Source organism: Poecilia reticulata, chromosome 9 (assembly GCF_904066995.2).
Source record: "Poecilia reticulata chromosome 9, P_reticulata-male-v2, whole genome shotgun sequence".
In the NCBI taxonomy this organism is placed as follows: Eukaryota; Metazoa; Chordata; class Actinopteri; order Cyprinodontiformes; family Poeciliidae; genus Poecilia; species Poecilia reticulata.
The window spans coordinates 825,664-844,389 of NC_088838.1; the positions used below are offsets into that span (position 1 = coordinate 825,664).

The following is an 18,726-nucleotide window of genomic DNA, read 5'->3' on the forward strand; positions in this document are numbered from 1 at the left end:
CCTTCTCTAGTGACTAGTGACCTTCTCTAGTGACTAGTGACCTTCTCTAGTGACTCTTGTCGTCAGACATCATAGTGCTCTTAGACCTTGAAGTCAGTGGGGACTTCAAGGCCCCCGTTCAAACATCCTTTGGTCTTGTTTCTCCTTTAAGGTTCTCAAACTCAGAAGTCTCTTCCCACTGACCTAAAGCTAAAGATGGACATTTAACATCTTTAACAGAGTCTGGGCAAAGCTGCTCACATGGGAAAATGGAATGAAGGTCATTTTAATGCTGGCCAAACTTTCTTCCTTGCAATTTTAACTTCTATAATTTTTCTACTCCTCTTTTTTTACCTTTCATTCTTTTTTTTACCCTTCAAAAGCCTTCTATGGAGAGGTGCTGAAAATGAGCAAGATTGTAAGAGTTTCAGATTTGCTGCTTCAGGAACGGAATCTGAAGCTGAATAGAATGCATCTGAAGCATTCTATTTATTTTTTAGATAAATAGAAACTGCATCATGGTCTGTTGCAGTTTCTGTGCTTGGCTGGACGGTGGTTAGCATCAATGCCTCACGCAAAGAAGGATGTTTTTAAATCAGCTTTGGCTCTTCATGTTGTTCTCTGCACACAGAGTTTCACTTCCAAATAGGTTTCCTCCCACAGCCACAAATATTCTAGTAGTTTCTGCCTCAAAATAAATTACATATGAAAAAAATTAACTCAAGAAGTGTACATTCTAAAAGACAAAAATCTCAAGAAATAAAGCTTCAAACAAAATAATTAAATATAGGTTATTTATTATATTCTACAATAATAGACAATAATAGACTGTATGTTACCTGGTAGGAGAAGAAAGCCATATCTGTCTGTTTGGTGTCTGTTTGTTGATAACATACGTTCCATGGCCTCCACCTAACTTTACTGTCAACACACCACTCTGCACAAATTCAGAACACATACAGTTACACAGTAAGTGTTAAACTTAAATTACAATCAAACATTTTTTTAGATGAAGTGAATGGCTGCCTATTTAGTTAACTATTTATTACAAGTATCCATGTTAAAGTCCCCTGGATAAAGAAAAACAGCCTGAACAGTTCTGATTGTTCCATCCATCGCAGACCCAGCAGGGCTCCAGGGTGACAGAGCATGGTTGAAATTTGACAAACGTCAACTGGTTTGGCTTAAATAGGAAATGAACTATGAGAGATGCAGGTGAGGTTTTGTGAGCATCCAGCTGCATCAAGATAATATTTTTCTGTCTCTTTTGAAAGAGAGACATGTTCCACATAACAACTCCTTCATAAACGGTTCATAAACGGTTCTTCATGAATGTTTATGGCTGTTGTCATTAAGTGTCAATTAATAAATAATGACACTTTACTAAGTCAATACTTTGCATTAAAATACAAGTCTTAATGCAACTTTGCATTAAAGTGTCATTTACCGAATGACGTAACATTTTTTAATACTAAAACAATTTTTTTTGTTTGTTCATTTCTGGAAGTAATATTACTGTTGTGGGGTGGATGAAACCAGTCTATATTTCAGTCTTACTAATCTGGGGAGAGAATTAACCCCTAAAATACACTGCATCCCACTGTTCTGACTATATGTGCTACCTTGTCAGATTTCCCTACTGTAGCACGGATAGATAGCCATGTCTATGTGTCGGTGATAAACATGTCTAAAATCATGCTAGCATCATATTTACAAACCGAAAACTATAGCAGGTTGTGCTATTGTTAAATACATTGGACAATATTCTTTTAGTGACAAGGTTGTATGACAGTATTTATCAGATACAGCACAGCCACAATGTGTCCACTGAACTGAGCAGGTCACTGTATACCTGAAATGATATGCTTAATATTACACAGCTTCAACCTCACATAATAAAAAATAATAACACACAACACAAAAATAATGTCCCACATTATTTTTGTGGGACATCTTGTCCCACAAAAAACAACATATTTTGTCCCTATTCACATGGTTGATGGTAAGCAATGACTCTGCAGTATAAACAGGGGTGAAAGTAGTTTTAAATTCCCTTCTCACCCTCCACGGGTGCTCTCTCTCTCTCTCTCTCTCTCTCTCTCTCTCTTTCTCTCTCTCTTTCATCCTCTGAGCTCGGGTCCTCTACCAGAGTCCTGGGAGCTTGAGGTTCTCCTCCAGTATCTTGGCTGTGCCTAGAACTGCACATTTCTGGACTGAGATGTTCCTGGGATCTGTTTGAGCCACTGCTCCAGTTTGCGGTTGACTATATATCTATATATTTTAGAGTTGTGCCGATCGATTGGCCACTGATCATTATCGGCCAATTTCCATGAAAAAGTGTATAATCGGTGATCAGCGATCATTGGCTCTTGTTGCCGATACCGATCACCTGCATCTCATTTCTCAGCCTGCCTGTGCAGCTGGTCTCCTCTTTCCTTCACACTGCGCAAACGTGCAGCAACAAATCCTAAGCTATGTGGAACTATAACGCACTGAGTGAATGGGGACGTTTGTGTGTTGCAGCGGAAAATTGAAGCAGGTCAAAATGCATCAACACAACGAAGCCAATACGACATAAAAACAATGCCATACTTGATGTAGTTTGGCTACATCAAGGCTCACTGCAGTAAAAATGACATATGGAGGATCAGATAGCAGGTAAAGCAGAGCACAGCTACAAACACTCACCCGGATTAGCATGACGGTCAGAAAGCTAAACAAATAACCCGCAAAATTATTTAAGTCTTCGAGCTGCGATGAAGACGCTGGTTCTGCTCTCGCTGTTGAACCGCTGCTACGCTACAGGTAGTAATATTTCACAGACGGAGCGCCGCTTCTGCTCCACCTGGTAGTGACTCTCACACCAAACCTCTGCTTAAAGCTGCAGCATCTAACTTAAAAAATACATTTTACATACGTATTAAAACTTTCGCTGTCCTAACATGAGACAGATAATCTCTAAAAAAATAATCGATCTCCTCCCTGCTCTGCATAATTACTCCGCTCAGTCAGAAACAGTCACTCAGAACTAGCAGTAATCAGCTAGCCGCCATGCTATCAGGAAGGTTTCATTCAGTAACTCTGGATTCTTTATTGTAATGGATCCTGTATTTGTCTTTGAATGTTAAGTTTTATACTTGAATTTTTTTGGCAATGTTGAGAGGTTTTATTTTGGCTCTTTGCATTATTTAGCCTCTTCAGAGCCTCCATATGTTATCAGTCTGTTAAAGATAGTATTATTGATAGTAGTACAATTTGAACAATGCCTGTTTTGTTTTTTTCTTGGAAAAAGTTATTAAAAACAAGTTTTTGTCTAAATTAAGGTGAATTCATGGTTCCTTTTTCCACACAATGTAACTGGTAGTGTTTATGATTAAAAAAATAATAAGTATGTGATTGGTATCGGTGATCGGCCCTCATGGGTGATCGGAATCGTTATCGGCAGGAAAAAACCTGATCGGCACATCTCTAATATATGTATATATATATAGCTTCTTTGTGTGCTTTGGGGTTTCTTTTTTTTTTTTTTTAGGTTTTATTGGCTCTAGTGGCCTTTATTTGATAGTTAATTGACAAGAAGGTGGGTAATGCGAGAGGGGGGGGACATGCGGCAAGGGTCGCCAGGCCAGGAATCGAGCCGGCGACGGCCGCGTCGAGGACTGAGGCCTCCATATGTGGGTTGTGCTTAACCCCTGCGCCACCACAGCACACCCCTGCTTTGGAGTTTCTGTGATGATTATTTTTTTGTGAAGCAATAAAAGCTGGGTAGCTCTTGAATTGCTACAAATTAAAGTTGCATTTCCCTCGGCTGCAATGTTGACACCTTGAGATGCCATGAGACCATCATGACATGGAAGCATCCCAGTTTTCCATGTCTGGCATATAACCATTCATTTTAGCTTTTAAACTGGTTCTATTGATCCTGTGTCCAGACAGAGGGATAATCAGTAGCCCAGCATCATGACCTGTTTGTTCTGAAGATCCTGCAGCTTCCACTTCTCTTCCTAACATGGCGCCTCCTCACCCTGACTCTCATACTGATAGGAGGAACCACAGAGCTCTGTTAGGTTAAAGCTCATCTTCTGAAGTTGGGATATTTTTCCTCCAACAGTTTCCAGACGAATCACCTCAAACCAGATGTTGGACTGGATTTTATTTCAATGTCATTTGTTAATGTTAGCTTCTCATTTTCAACAGTGGAGCTATAAAGGTTGAAAAATGTTATTATTTTGGAGAATCATCAACATCAATATTTCCACTAAATAAGAGGCAAAAAATGTGTTTGATAAAGGAAAAGCCCCTCAGACTCTGAGCCCAACAGAACCAAACTATTTTTTTATTAGGCAATTAATTTAATTTCACATAATTATCGTGGTAGAAGCCATTTGTTTGTTAAATACTTAATGAAACATATTTACCGTGTTTGATGTTTGTTGTAAATGACATATACTCACAAAGAATTAGTCCAAGTTTGTAGTTTATTGAATGTTCAGAAATTACAGCTGCTGTGATGAGCCACAGCAAAGGTAAACAAAGGTAAAATAACCCAAACAGGTGATCAACTATAAACGATTCGCACCTTTTTACTCTCCGTCTCTGTCATTAAGCACACCCGTTGCTATGGCAACCTCCTGCGCTCCACAAACCGACCAGAGATGACGTTAAAAACATAACATTCAGTCTGATACGATATCAGGTTTTCAGGCTTGATATTTATTTTACGATCATTAATAAGCCTCTCATGAACACAGCGGTGGTTGATTAGTTCATTTTAAACTCCTGCTCTGCTGGTTATTTTGGTAATAAAACCGAAACGCACAGAATTGCGCAAAAACTTGTTGAAACAATCACTGAGATTATTATTGTTGTTGGGTCATTAATTTGAACACGTTTTGTCGATTTTTTCCCCCTGTTGTTCTTTAATAAAGTTACAAACGTTTTAATCCAGTCAGAGGAGGACGTGCTGCTCTCAGCCTCCTGGCTGCGTTCAGTTTGTCACTTAATGCTGAGATCGACTCAAAACCTTCTGCGATCAACATGTTGCACCGCTGCTCTAGCAAAGCACGAACAGTTCAGAAATGGGAAAAAAGTTATTTATTAACCGATTAAGTCGTGTTTTAGATTGTTCTTGAAAAACTAATCAGTCACAGCTGCACAGTGAACCCGTTGATTTTATACAGTAGACAGCCGCTCCCCTCTCTTGCAGGTACTGCGTACCCCCACTAAATCTTTTAGGGGTACGTAGTACCCTGCCGTACCCCCTTACTTTCACCCGAGTATACGGTATAGTAACGACATTGCAGACGGCAAACTAAAGCCATAAATATGTTTACAAGCTGCCTGTCATGTAAACTTAAAACATGATGTAATACAGCAGCTTAATGAAAGCCAGGGATAAAATAAATTAATTAAAGCTACATTCAGGGGCGGATCTAGAAAAATATTGATGGGGTGGCAGCATATGCCAGTATGTATTATAAATAAGACGTCTCATTGTCACGTTCAGCTTACACAGACCTAACATTGGACTGAATTTACTTGATTTACTTGTTGCAAATTGTTTTTAACTTGCATTGTTCCAAAATGAACTTCATGTAGCACTGTGGATTAAACATAGTTTCTTGAGTATATATATATAGTATAGTTATTTTTACGTCTTTCATACTCCTGCTAATTGATATGTATTACTGGACTGGACAGCGCCTATTAGTCGCTATGTGATTCATTGTGTCCAGAAAACCATTTTATCCCAATGCAGGATGAGCAGAAATCTGTCACAAAAATATTCGTAGCATCATCATTTATCAGATATATCTATTAAATGCGACTTAAAATAAAGATTAGAAAACTAATGTTTGATAAATTCTCTGTGATACAAATCTATAAACAATTTTGTTTCTGTTAGTTCTGTCAAGATGCAAGAAGGGGCAAATTTCTCTTATCAATCGTTTTATTTTAAATATGCTGTAGGAGCTGTAGTTTGATGATTAGTTCAGTTTTTGTCGCTTGTTTAACTTTTAGGAAGTGCAGCGGCTGCAGACAAATTCTTCTTATTCAAATTCTGATGGCACATATTTACTTCCATAAACCAAACACCACTTCTATTCTGCCTTTTCTCGCTCTGTGTCGGCTTTACACAGACCCGTTGTCATGGCAACCGACAGACAGCTCAACGAGCAGATATTACCTTTCAGGGGAATCAACACCAAAAAAACAAACATTTCCCACACAAAAAAGTAGCAAAAACACAAAAGCAGAACATCCAGTCTGTTACATTATGCTGTCAGGCTTAATGTCTATATTGTCATTATTAAGTTTTCGCCTGAGCACAGCAGCGGTTGAATAACTGATTTAAACAGCTGCTCTACTGATGACGTGGTGGGCGGGTTGACCTGTTTTAGTGCTAACGGAACCAAAACACACCGAACTGCGCAGCAGTTAATAGAAGGCTAGCAACAGTTAGGCTAGCATAACTGACCCAATGCTCACTTGTTCAATGTTTTCTTTAAGTTAAAACTTTTTCCTCACCTGTTAAATCTGAAGCCCTTGTTACCCAATTCATTGGGTTGAAATAACCGCTAAATATTGCGTCCATTTTTCAGATTCTTTGCGTGACTGTGGTATTTTCTGACCATCCATGATGTTGACTCAATGGACAGCAATGGCGCAGGTGTGTGGCGCAGGATAAGTCACGTAATGTCCAGTCCAGTAATTTATATCCATCCATATCAATGCTGCTGCCTCGCGCTCTGTCCTTCTCTCGCACTTCCCACACCCAGAAGTAGGTGTCAGGTTACATCGTGTTGCATTCAATGTTGTCGGAAAAAAGAGATTCGTGCACTTAGTGTCCGATTTCCCATAACTATTTATTGAATTCATAGTCGCCAGCTGGGGTGGCAACAGTAGATCCGCCCCTGCTTACATTAATCTTCGATTAAATAAAAAGGACGAAACAAAACGTATTTATTCTTATAAATTATACCTTGTGGTAATGCGGTGTTCCATCACAGATTAATCTGCTGAGTAAGCAGCATGTGATGAAACATCGATGGTGAGCATTACCACAAGGTAGGACGGATTCATGGGTAGCACCAGGGGTGAAAGTAGGGGTATCTACTGGGGTATCTAAAACACGACTTAATCAGTTAATAAATAGCTTCCACCCCCCATTTCATATTGTTTCTTAACTGTTCTTTGCTAGAGCAGCGGTGCAATATGTCGATCGCGGAAGGTTTTGAGTCGATCTTGGCATTAGATGACAAACTGAACTCCGCCAGGACGCTGAGACCAGCACGTCCTCTGACTCCTTATCAAAACGTTCATAACTTTATTAAAGAACAAAAAGTCAACAAAACGTTTTCGAATTGATGGCCAAACAAAAATAATCTCAGTGATTATTGTTTCAACAAGGTGTTCACTTAGAAAAGAAGCTCAAAGAAAGGTAAGCTCCGTTGACATGATGTTAGCAAAGCTAGCTGTATAGAGACACATAAGCATTTGTGATGGAAAAAAAGTTGTCACTCACTGCGCTGAATTATTGTGCGGAGGTGTTGACTGACATATATGGGACAACGCTGTGTCCAAAAGTCTGCAATATAGTGATGTGACATTCAGGAACAGTCTGATTCTTCTGAATGGCTCTTAACTTAGAAAATAGGACTGGAGTGTCGCTGAGAGCCGTTCTTTGTTCTTGTAATGCTTTGCGTACAGTGCAGTAGTAGCTATCATTATTTTATTTAATCATGTACATTGATATTTTTTAAATTAACAAATAAAACACAAGAACGAAAGAGTACGCAGAGCATGCACATTGCTCTATGATTGTTTTCGTTCAAAGTGGCAGGTGTAATGTCTGCCATGGTGTTAGACTACCTGGCTTCATATAGCCAGAGTGAGGGTGAAAACAGTCACGGTGAGCGACTTGTGCTTGGTTACTTCTTGCTTGTTGCTCCTTGGTCAGTGTTCATAGTTGAGCGCTATTTACCGTCAGGGGATTGCCTCAATTGCTTTGTGTAATGGTGCAGACAGTGATGGTTTCTGACATGAGCAATATGGGCAAACACCCAGGGTGTTATCTTTTTAGGGATGGCACAAGACCACTGCGGATTGTAGCACAAAGATGGAAGCACTTCATTTTAATATTGGTAAAATGTAATAAGTATTTAATAAAGGTGCTTTTATGGAAATATGGATCTTTCAGATCAATTTGAGAAGCAATTTTGATCATATTTCACATTTTATCGTGTCATTTAGCGCAGGCCGCTGGTCTTGGTCTTGACTTGGTCTCGACTTCCGTCGGTCTTGGTTTTGTCTTGGTCTCGATACGCTCTGGTCTTGGTCTCGTCTTGGCCTCGGGTTAGGTGGTCTTGACCACAACACTGCTCTGTGGTTCCTCCTATCAGTATGAGAGTCAGGGTGAGGAGGCGCCATGTTAGGAAGAGAAGTGGAAGCTGCAGGATCTTCAGAACAAACAGGTCATGATGCTGGACTACTGATTATCCCTCTATCTGGACACAGGATCAATAGAACCAGTTTAAAAGCTAAAATAAATGGTTATATGCCAGACATGGAAAACTGGGATGCATCCATGCCATAATATTCAGAATTTAGGTCTCATGCTATCTCATGGTGTCAACATTGCAGCCAGTGGACTGAGGGAAATACAGCTTTATTTTGTAGCAATTCAAGAGCTACCAGCTTTTATCGCTTTGCAAAAAAATTAATCAGCACAGAAATTTTTGTCATAGTACCCCCAAGAATTTAAAACTACTTTCACCCCTGTGTAGCACCACCACCCTGCTCTGTGCTGCTCTCCACTTTGCAGGCAGACTGCAGCAGTTTGAGAGTACCCCAATTTCCCCTGCTTGAATGCATTCTCAGCGATGCTCCGCTGTGAACTGCAGAGTGGTTCTGCAAGACGCATGTGCAGGAAATGAGAGATTGCGCAATAAAGCCAGTGATAGAAGAGATGGATGGTGTCATAAAATGCTGTAGTTCTCAACTTACAAAATTAACATTTTGCCTCCATTGCTCTGTCTGTGTTGACTGGCGCCCCTGCTGTGACTTGAGCAACGTACTAGACTTAATAGAATTAAATCCAAATTTTGTGTGAGTTATTTATGTATCACTTATGCACTTATGATAATTAAGTGATACATGTGATACATGCTGCCAACAATTATACCCATATTTTTATTAACATAGTATTTTCAGCAAATATAGTCCGTCTTGAATTATTTTGAAAATACGGATGTGGTGCTCGTGCAGCTTCCTGTTGGATCAGTGTAATCTTTAAAAATTGACTCCATACTTGCTCCAGCATCGAGAAGGACTTTGCGACAGCAAACAGAAAGGGGCGGGGACGGACCACTGTCTGTTTCATACCTTATTTGGAAATGGGACCATTGCACTCTAGAAGTGAAGGGAGCGCTATTTCCTATATTATCCGCGTTCTCCCATTTTTATTTTCTTTTTAAATTTGTGATATATTTTCACCTTTAGGAAGGAGTTTCACTCTCAGAATATATTTGAACTTCAATCTTTTATTTACTTCAGCGCAGCTCAGTTTTTAGCAAATTCTGTAGCTTTCGGCGTACTTCTAAATCTGCTCCTTAGTTGCATCTTTTCGGGCCTACTACTGCCTCTTCATTTTCATAAGAATGTAGAGCTAATTAAATGACAATACTTTGATACATTATAAATAATATCTATATATCTCATCCTCATCTATGGTCATGAGCTTTGGGTCATGACCGAAAGAACGAGATCACGGGTACATGAGGCCGAAATGGGTTTCCTCTGCAGGGTGGCTGGGCTCTCCCTTAGAGATAGGGTGAGAAGCTCAGTCATCCGGGAGGGACTCAGAGTAGAGCCGCTGCTCCTCCACGTCGAGAGGAGCCAGTTGAGGCTCGGGCATCTTGTCAGGATGCCTCCTGGGTGCCTTTATGCAGTTCTTAAGAAACATTTCACTCCAGTATCTCAGCATGACATGAATTCAACCAACCTGTGGTTGCTACTGATCTGATCCAAATAGTAAACTCATCGCTCTCTTCAGGTGTTTGAAAACAGCAGTTATCAAACCACTGATAAAAAAAGAACAATCTGGACAAATCACTACTGCAGAATTACAGGCCGACCTCTGACCTCTGACCTCCCATTCATCAGCAAAGTTATTGAAAAAGCTGTTTTTAAACAATTAAATAACTTCCTAACAATAATGAATCACTTTGACTCCTTCCAGTCTGGTTTCCGGTCTCACCACAGCACAGAGACTGGCCTAGTCAAAGTGTTCAGTGATATCCATATAAATACAGACTGTGGGAGAACCACAGTGCTGGTTCTGTTGGACCTCAGTGCAGCTTTCAACACTGTTGACCACGACATTTTACTGAATCGACTGGAGAGTTAGGTCGGACTCTCCGGTCCAGTTTGAATCTTACATAAAGAACAGAGATTTCTTTGTTTCAATCAGAAACTTCTCATCAGAGAGGTCAAAGGTCACATGTGGGGTACCCCAAGGTTCAATCCTAGGACCCCTTCTCTTTAATATTTATATGCTCCCACTGGCTCAGGTTATAACAGGAAATAGGATTAGCTACCACAATTATGCGGATGATACACAACTCTACATCACGATGTCACCAGGTGACTCTGAACCCATCCAATCACTGAATAGATGCTTAGAACAGATCAATGTGTGGATGTGCCAAAACTTTATCCAGCTGAACCGAAACAAAACTGAAGTTATTATCTTTGGACCTAAAGATGAGCGAACCAGAATCAATGCACAGCTTCAGTTATTACAACTAAAAACCAGCGATCAGCCCGAAACCTGGGAGTAGTGATGGACTCTGACCTGAACCTTCAGAGCCACATTAAGACAGTCACAAAGTCGGCCTTCTATCACCTGAAGAACATCTCTAGGATTAGAGGACTGATGTCTAAGCGAGATCTGGAGAAACTCATCCATGTGTTTATCTTTAGCCGCATTGATTACTGCAACAGCGTCTTCACAGGTCTGACTAATAAATCAATCAAACAGCTGCAGCTGATCCAGAAGCTGCTGCTGCTGTTCTGACTAAAACCAGGAAGATAGAGACATAACACCAGTTTTAAAGTCCCTACACTGGCTCCCTGTAGCTCAAAGAATAGACTTTAAAATACTGATGTTAGTTTATAAATCACTGAACGGTTTAGCACCACAATACATTAAAGATCTGTTATTGCTGTACCAACCGTCTAGACCCCTCAGATCTTCTGGTTCTGGTTCTGCTCTGCATCCCCAGAACCAGAACCAAACGAGGAGAAGCAGCATTCAGCTTCTACGCACCACAAATCTGGAACAAACTTCCAGAAAACTGTAAAACAGCTGAAACACTGACTTCCTTTAAATCTCAACTTAAAACCCACCTGTTTAGAGTTGCTTATGGCTAAATTGCGGGTTTTGATGTCTTTGATGTTTTTAATGTTTTTATCTTTACTTTTTATCTAGTTATATTTTTATTTCTCTTTCACACTGTCTATGTAAAGCCCCCCCGGAAAACGTCTCAGTTAAACGAATCTATATCTAGGGATGTGAGAATCCTTGTTAAATGACATCTTAACCAAAACTCTGAGGTGTGAGACTTTTAACTGAAGTCCTACAAGGGGTGCGGGTTTTAATGTTTTTATCTTTAACCTTTTTTTTTAATTCTCTGTCTTTCTAACTGTTTAATCACTGTCATATGCTGTTTTTATTTTAATTATGTAAAGCACTTTGAAATGCCTTGCTGCTGAAATGTGCTATACAAATAAAATTTGATTGATTGATTGAGAGTTTAAACCACCTGGCTTTTAAAAGAATTGTTCCTACCAGGACTAATTAAGGGGTAGAGACAACATTTACATTTCTAGATAGAAAAAAGTCACAATTGTACTAAACTATATTCCTGGAAAAAATATTTACATAATTACAACTAACACTAACAACTTCAAAACTAAAACAAAAGCAATCTGGGCCCAACAAAATCCAAAAACATCTCCCCTCCCTCTCAATGAATTTCCCTAGGGAGGATGATTGAAAACACCAGGTCCTTGTCAGCGATGCTTATGCACGCGCTTCCATTGCAACACATGACCAAGTGACCTCAAAGAAAAGAGAGAATAATTTAAACAAAATATTAAATAAAGCAAGTTACTTCCGCCAAACAAGAAATACATTTACCAGATAAATTAGAATATAGAAGTACAAAAACAACACCTCTTAGGGAGGGGGTTAATTCCCTCACAGGTTGAGTCTCTGAGAACTGTTCTTAAAGTTATAGTCAGTGTTTTCAGCAAAGTTGAGCTGGCTGTCCAGGAATGATCCAAGGCATTTAAAATTTGCCACAGTTTCAACAGGTTGGCTATTGAGAGAAACTGGAACCACTTTCAGTTCTTGTTCATCTCATTTAATTAGCTCTACATTCTTAAGAAAATGAAAAGGCATGTTCTTTTGTGAGGGAATTCATCTTTTAGTGTTCCAGTAATGCCAGAATTAATAATAATAAAGACTTATATTTGAATATGCCAATTTAGGTATTTTGATTTAGTAATGTAATTAGATTAGTTGTGTTACCACCCCCACGCCACTAGAGGCAGCAGTAGACCTCGAAAAAATGTGACTAAGGAGCAGATTTAGAAGTACGCCGAAAACTACAGAATTTGTTAAAAACTGTGAGCTTTGCTGAAGTAAATAAGAGAGAGAAGTTCAAAAACACACAGAGTGAAAATCCTTCTTAAAAATAAAGATCCATCCATCCATCCATCCATTTTCTTCCGCTTATCCGGGGTCGGGTCGCGGGGGCAGCAGCTTCAGAAGGGAGGCCCAGACTTCCCTCTCCCCAGCCACTTCTTCCAGCTCCTCCGGGGGAATCCCAAGGCGTTCCCAGGCCAGCCGAGAGACATAATCCCTCCAGCGTATCCTGGGTCTTCCCGAGGCCTCCTCCCGGTGGGACGTGCCCGGAACACCTCACCAGGGAGGCGTCCAGGAGGCATCCTTACCAGATGCCCGAGCCACCTCAACTGGCTCCTCTCGACGTGGAGGAGCAGCAGCTCTACTCTGAGTCCCTCCCGGATGACCGAGCTTCTCACCCTATCTCTAAGGGAGAGCCCAGCCACCCTGCGGAGGAAACCCATTTCGGCCGCTTGTACCCGTGATCTCATTCTTTCGGTCATGACCCAAAGCTCATGACCATAGATGAGGGTGGGAACGTAGATCGACCGGTAAATCGAGAAAAATAAAGATATATCATAGATTTCAAAAGAAATTAAAAATGGAAGGCCACAGATAATAATATAGGGAATAGCGCACCCTTCACTTCCGGAGTGCAATGGTCCCATTTCCAATTAAGGTAAGAGACTGACAGTGGTCCATCCCCGCCCCTTTCTGTTTGCTGCAGCGAAGTGTACTTGCCAGCGTCCAGCAACAATAGAATTGGTTCTAATTTTGAAGGATGGCTCTGCAGAAGGGTGGCGCACTACGCCGCCACACGCACGTAGTGCAAGTGCTGTTATTGATAATAACGTGTGCATATTTATTGCAGAGGTTACACTGTGGTGCCGGTTGCAGTGTATTTTAGGGGTACAATTAAGGCATTTAGGTCTTTCAACCTATAAAACCTAACACTAGATAAATTGTAAACATTCCGGTGGGAAACAGTGATTCAATGAATGGATGGCCTTTTCTCCTTTAGGTTATTGAGTTTGCAAAATAATATGCTAAAAAGGAACTGAAACATCTATTAACAGAACATCATTTATATAAAGTTCTTCTGTGATTATTTGGGCCGTCGAGTTTTCTGTCTCCTACAATAATTGATGTTCTGAGCTGACCACTTGATGTTATAATGCCTTACAGAAAGCACAACATCATATTCTATTCCAGTGAAATCTTCATCTGCCAGATCTTCAAAGTAATCAGATAGAGCATCCAGCGTCTCGTCTGCCAGCTTCTCATAGGCTGCTTCTGACAGCTCTCTTCCAGAGAAAGACACAAAAATATCAATTTGGGCAACTCAATAATTACTAGTGATATTACATAGGAAAAATAAAAAAGGAATACCTTATATGCACATGGGTCAGTTTCTTCTTTCTTCTTGATGTTAGAGAAAGAGTTCTGATTAACCCATCATCAAATCTTCTCAAGCCATGCTGATGTGGAAAGAAAACCTCATAAGTCACTTAATGGTGAAATTTCATGTGTTTTGGTGTTGACAATGTCTTCTATAGGGACAATTGTGAAGTTTTTTATAGTACAATATTCACAGAAACAAACAATAGCCAAAGCTATGAACATTGAATGTACAGACAGCTACAGTGGAAAATTTTTGCCACAGTGTTTTACTGGCTCAGTTAAAGTCCAGACACACATCCATTGGTGAATGTGAAGCAAGGTTTGAAAATTGCCGTTCACAGATCTATTAAATTTGACAGATCTTAGGGCTGGACAAGATGGTTGAAAAATGTATCACAATACGTTCCATATCAATCGATAAATAATTACTCCTTTGTTTTGTTTATATTGCATGCCAATCCGCTAGGGGGCATCGTCATGCCAGTACCGCATGTTATATGCGTTTCTGTGAAGCGCATAGCGCAATAAACTTCACCAGATCCAAAAGAGAATTATTTTTTACTAAGCAACATTGGCAAGCAAAGGATGTATAGTAACTCGAGTTCCACTAACATTTGAATATGGAAAGCCTTACAAAACGTGGAAGAATTAAGTCAATATTTGGATGAGATTTGGAGAAGAAAAAGCAAGCTCTTGACACGGCTATGGAAATTCCAGTAGACGATCCAACGACACTGGACATTGGTAACTAAACTAGATTTGTTCCTAAAAGAAATGAACATTTCAATGGCAGACTATGTTATTGATTTTGAGCAGTGTTATTCGGCCAGACAGTTGGCTCCAACGGCATGCTCAGATGTAACATTTGCTTCTCGTCAAACTCCACAGCCCGGCACAAGCCCGCTGGATAAGTACGGACATCGACAAAAATGTGCAGTGTGCCAAAATACTTTTCACTGCTTTGACTGTCCGCACAAAACAGTGTGTTAAAATTACTGATGGTACAACAGACATGGAAAACATACACTCACTGACCACTTTATTAGGAACACCTGTCCAACTTCTCAGTAACATAAATGTCAAATCAGCCAATCACATGGCAGCAACTCAATGCATTTAGACATGGTCAAGACGATCTGCTGCAGTTCAAAACGAGCATCAGAATGGGGAAGAAATGTGATTTAAGTGACTTTGAAGGTGGCATGTTTGTTGGTGCCAGACAGACTGGTCTGAGTATTTCAGAAACTGCTGACCTATAGGGATTTTTGCATACAACCATCTCCAGGGTATACAAAGAGAATGGTCTGAAAATGAGAAAATATCCAGTGAGCGGTAGTTCTGTGGACGCAAATGCCTTGTTGATGCCAGAGGTCAGAGGAGGTCTATTTCTGCTGCGACGTTCAGATGGTAGGGTCAGAATTTGGGGTCCACAACAAGAAAGCCTGCATTCATCCTGCTTTGTATCAACGGTTTAGGCTGGTGGCGGTGGTGCAACGGTGTGGGGGATATTTTCCTGCCACACTTTGGGCCCATCAGTACCAATTGAGCATCGTGTCAATGCCACAGCCTGCCTGAGTATTGTTGCTGACCATGTCCATCCCTTTACGACCACAGTGAACCATCTTCTGGAATACTGGAAGAATATTTCTTCCAGTATTCCAGATGTCTTTGGTCTTCCAATATTCTTCCTACTGGAAGAAGATGATAGGATCCAGTAGGATAAAACACCATGTCATCGAGTGCGAATCATCTCAGACTGGTTTCTTGAACACGACAATGAGTTCACTGAATCCACAGTCACCAGATCTCAATACAGTAGCCCAGTGGTGACCAACCTTTTCATCACCAGACTGGTTAAGGCTTGGCAATTTTACTGCAGCCCGGGGGATGGGATGAACTGTCAGAGAAGTTGGTGGCTTCTTCATGTTGGTGTGCCCTCTAAAGCTTAGTTCACATGGCACAATTTACATTTTTTTGCCCCAATTTCCCCCTTACGATAATCTTGGAACGTTTCGAGTTCCACGAGTGTCGTTTGTGATAAACGTAGCAGATCATCCTGCAGTATGCGGTGTGTTACTGCTCCGATCTAAAATCAGGCACATTCAACATGTTGGATTGTCTTGGCCCGATTATCTCAGTGTGTGGGGTTTTCCCTGATTGGGAGCGAGAACGTAGCCTGTTGAATCCAACAGGTAGCCAATCAGAAAGCACGGTGACGTGTAAGCACGGAGGGGAATCCCAAACAGCTGACATGGCGCAACCGAGAGTCTGGTGGAAACAACATGAATGTTTATTCTGCATTTCGTACAAGAAATATCAACAGAAATGATAAGGAGAGGAATTGGAGCGAAATTGCTACAGCAATTTATATACCCGGTAACTTTTCAGCTATCCATCATTAATGTGACCTAAATAGGTTATAACGATAAGGCTGTTCATTAAACCAAGGCTTGACACTGACTCTAGCTCGCTTAAAATAAGTCCAAAACTTATTTTTGCTTCTACATCGTCATCCGCGTTTGTTTATTTGAGGGTTTTACGGGATTTTCTTCTGAAATCGGGATGTTCGTGAGTGAAATCGGTTCGTGTGTGGTGTGTTGGTCCTGCTGTGTGGCTGGACACACAATCCGATTGAACCTGTTGTACTTTTATCTGTTCCGTGGCCACAGAGGTTTGGAAAAATCGGCCGAAGCTGTACTCCTCTCGTCTCTACCACTGCCCTAACGCTCTCTGACTCTGGTCACTATGGTATCATTTGCACATCCCTTCAAAATAAAATACAGATGCACCACAAAAACGAACATTTTACTTTCATGAAAATTTTAACTCACGATAACGACAAATCAATGGGAGCCCTTAACTTTTTCTCTGCAAAGACGGTACCATCTGTGTGTTAGGGGAGACAATGGGTGCTTGGTCTCTAAGTGGCGAAGCAGTTTGAAGCTTCACTGCCTCGTCGCATATCATGCAGAGCGGCTTGGAATGTGGGAATCACCTACGGGGATAAATCCATTCTCCTGTCCCTTCTCTTGGCCTTTTCCCCTTCACAAAGAAACTTTCCAAAGACATCTGATCTGTTTCTTACTCATTTTGCTGCTTGTGGGCTCAATGTTGGCGCGCAAGATGTAACCGAGAGAATCCAGTTAAAGGATTTTCAAAATAAAGATCCTTCAGACGCATAGTATATGAAACGGAAATATTTAATTATCTCTTGTAGGGCTGGGTACCAATTGGTCCATAGACCAGTACCGGTCTGCGGCCCAGGGGTTGGGGATGACTGCACTAGAGAACCTTTGGGATCTGGTGGAACGGGAGATTCACATCATGGATGTGCAGTCAACAAATTTGCAGCAACTGCATGATGCCATCATGTCAATATGGACCAAACTCTCTGTTTACAGTACCTTTTTGAATCTATGCACGAAAGATTAAGGCAGTTCTCAAGGCAAAAGCGGGTCCAACCCAGTACTAGCATGGTGTACCTAATAAAGTGGTCGGTGAGAGTATTCTAAGATCATTTAAAAAAAGTTAATCAAAAACAGTTAAATCTTTCCCAAGTAGCATATCACCCACAATATAACTCCATGCACTAAAGAATCACCCACAGATGTTCATGACACAGTGTTTGGGCTCGGCAATAGTAGACGCTGCTTGCACTAGGACAGTTTGTGGACAAGAGTGGCTAGACATCTACAGCACTGTGTTACAAACAAAAAGAGTGAAGATCAAAGAAACAGAAACACAAAGTCGCAGGCCCTTCAAGAATGTAGGTGGAAAAGTTGTCTACTATGCCATCAAAAAGGTAAAGATACCTGCTAAAACTTGCAACAAAAAGTGTATTATAGAAGCTGAATTGGAACCTGCTAACATTCCATTGATTTTGAGTAAAGCCTCAGTTGTTTCAGTGCTGGTAGCGTCTGAACTAGGGGTGCACCAACTTAACCTGCTGATTTTTTAAATTTTGGGAGATGGGCAAGCCCGGCAGAAAGGGGAGGCATTGGGGGCGGCCACAGAGTTAGCTATGCCAGCTGGAAGTTGTCCAAATTTCTATTATTCATATCTCGATTTCATATAATAGAAACTCCCGCACTTTCCGTATCTGTAACCTCTGCCCCTGCACTTTTTTCAGCCGTTACACAACTGTTTAATCCATCGTTAACATGTCATTGCGTTTTTCCAAGCCGCTTTTAAATGCAACATGAGCGCCGCTTTAGCACCTAATAAAGTACTGCAAAAATGGAGACCTGCTGTTGCTGTGTAGAAACAGGTGTGTGTTGGAATCATGGCAGCAAACCAGCAAAAGGCAAAGAACTTTGCTCAGCTTTTTTAACCTAAACTAACCGAGAGAGTTGATTAATGCTGCTTGATGCAGGTAATGTTAGCTAATTGATAACTAGCTGATGCCAATATATCACATTAAGCTTTTTAACAAGAACACTAATTTTGTTGTTACCCATGTTCAAAAATGGGTAGTACTGGTTACATTTACTTGAGTAACTTTTGGAGAAAAAAGGTACTTATATAAGTAGTTTTACTGTACTGAACATTTTACTTTTACTGGAACAATATTGTAATTGCTACTCTTACTTGAGTAGATTAATTTTGCATTTAAATAAATAGACGTCAGAGACGGGGAAACATTAGATTCTTAGATT

General features: G+C 40.6%; 1 protein-coding gene across 2 annotated transcripts in view; it reads right to left on the minus strand.

Moving 5' to 3' along the window:
* fxn (frataxin) overlaps nt 1-18,726 on the minus strand; it is a 30,072-nt gene that overhangs the window by 1,662 nt on the left and 9,684 nt on the right. For both annotated transcript variants that reach the window (XM_081611175.1, XM_008419304.3), the window contains exons 3-5: nt 14,060-14,148; nt 13,854-13,974; nt 819-916 (exon numbers count right to left, since the gene is read on the minus strand). In XM_081611175.1, coding sequence (XP_081467301.1) covers nt 819-916; nt 13,854-13,974; nt 14,060-14,148 — 308 coding nt within the window. The remainder of the gene's footprint in view (nt 1-818; nt 917-13,853; nt 13,975-14,059; nt 14,149-18,726) is intronic.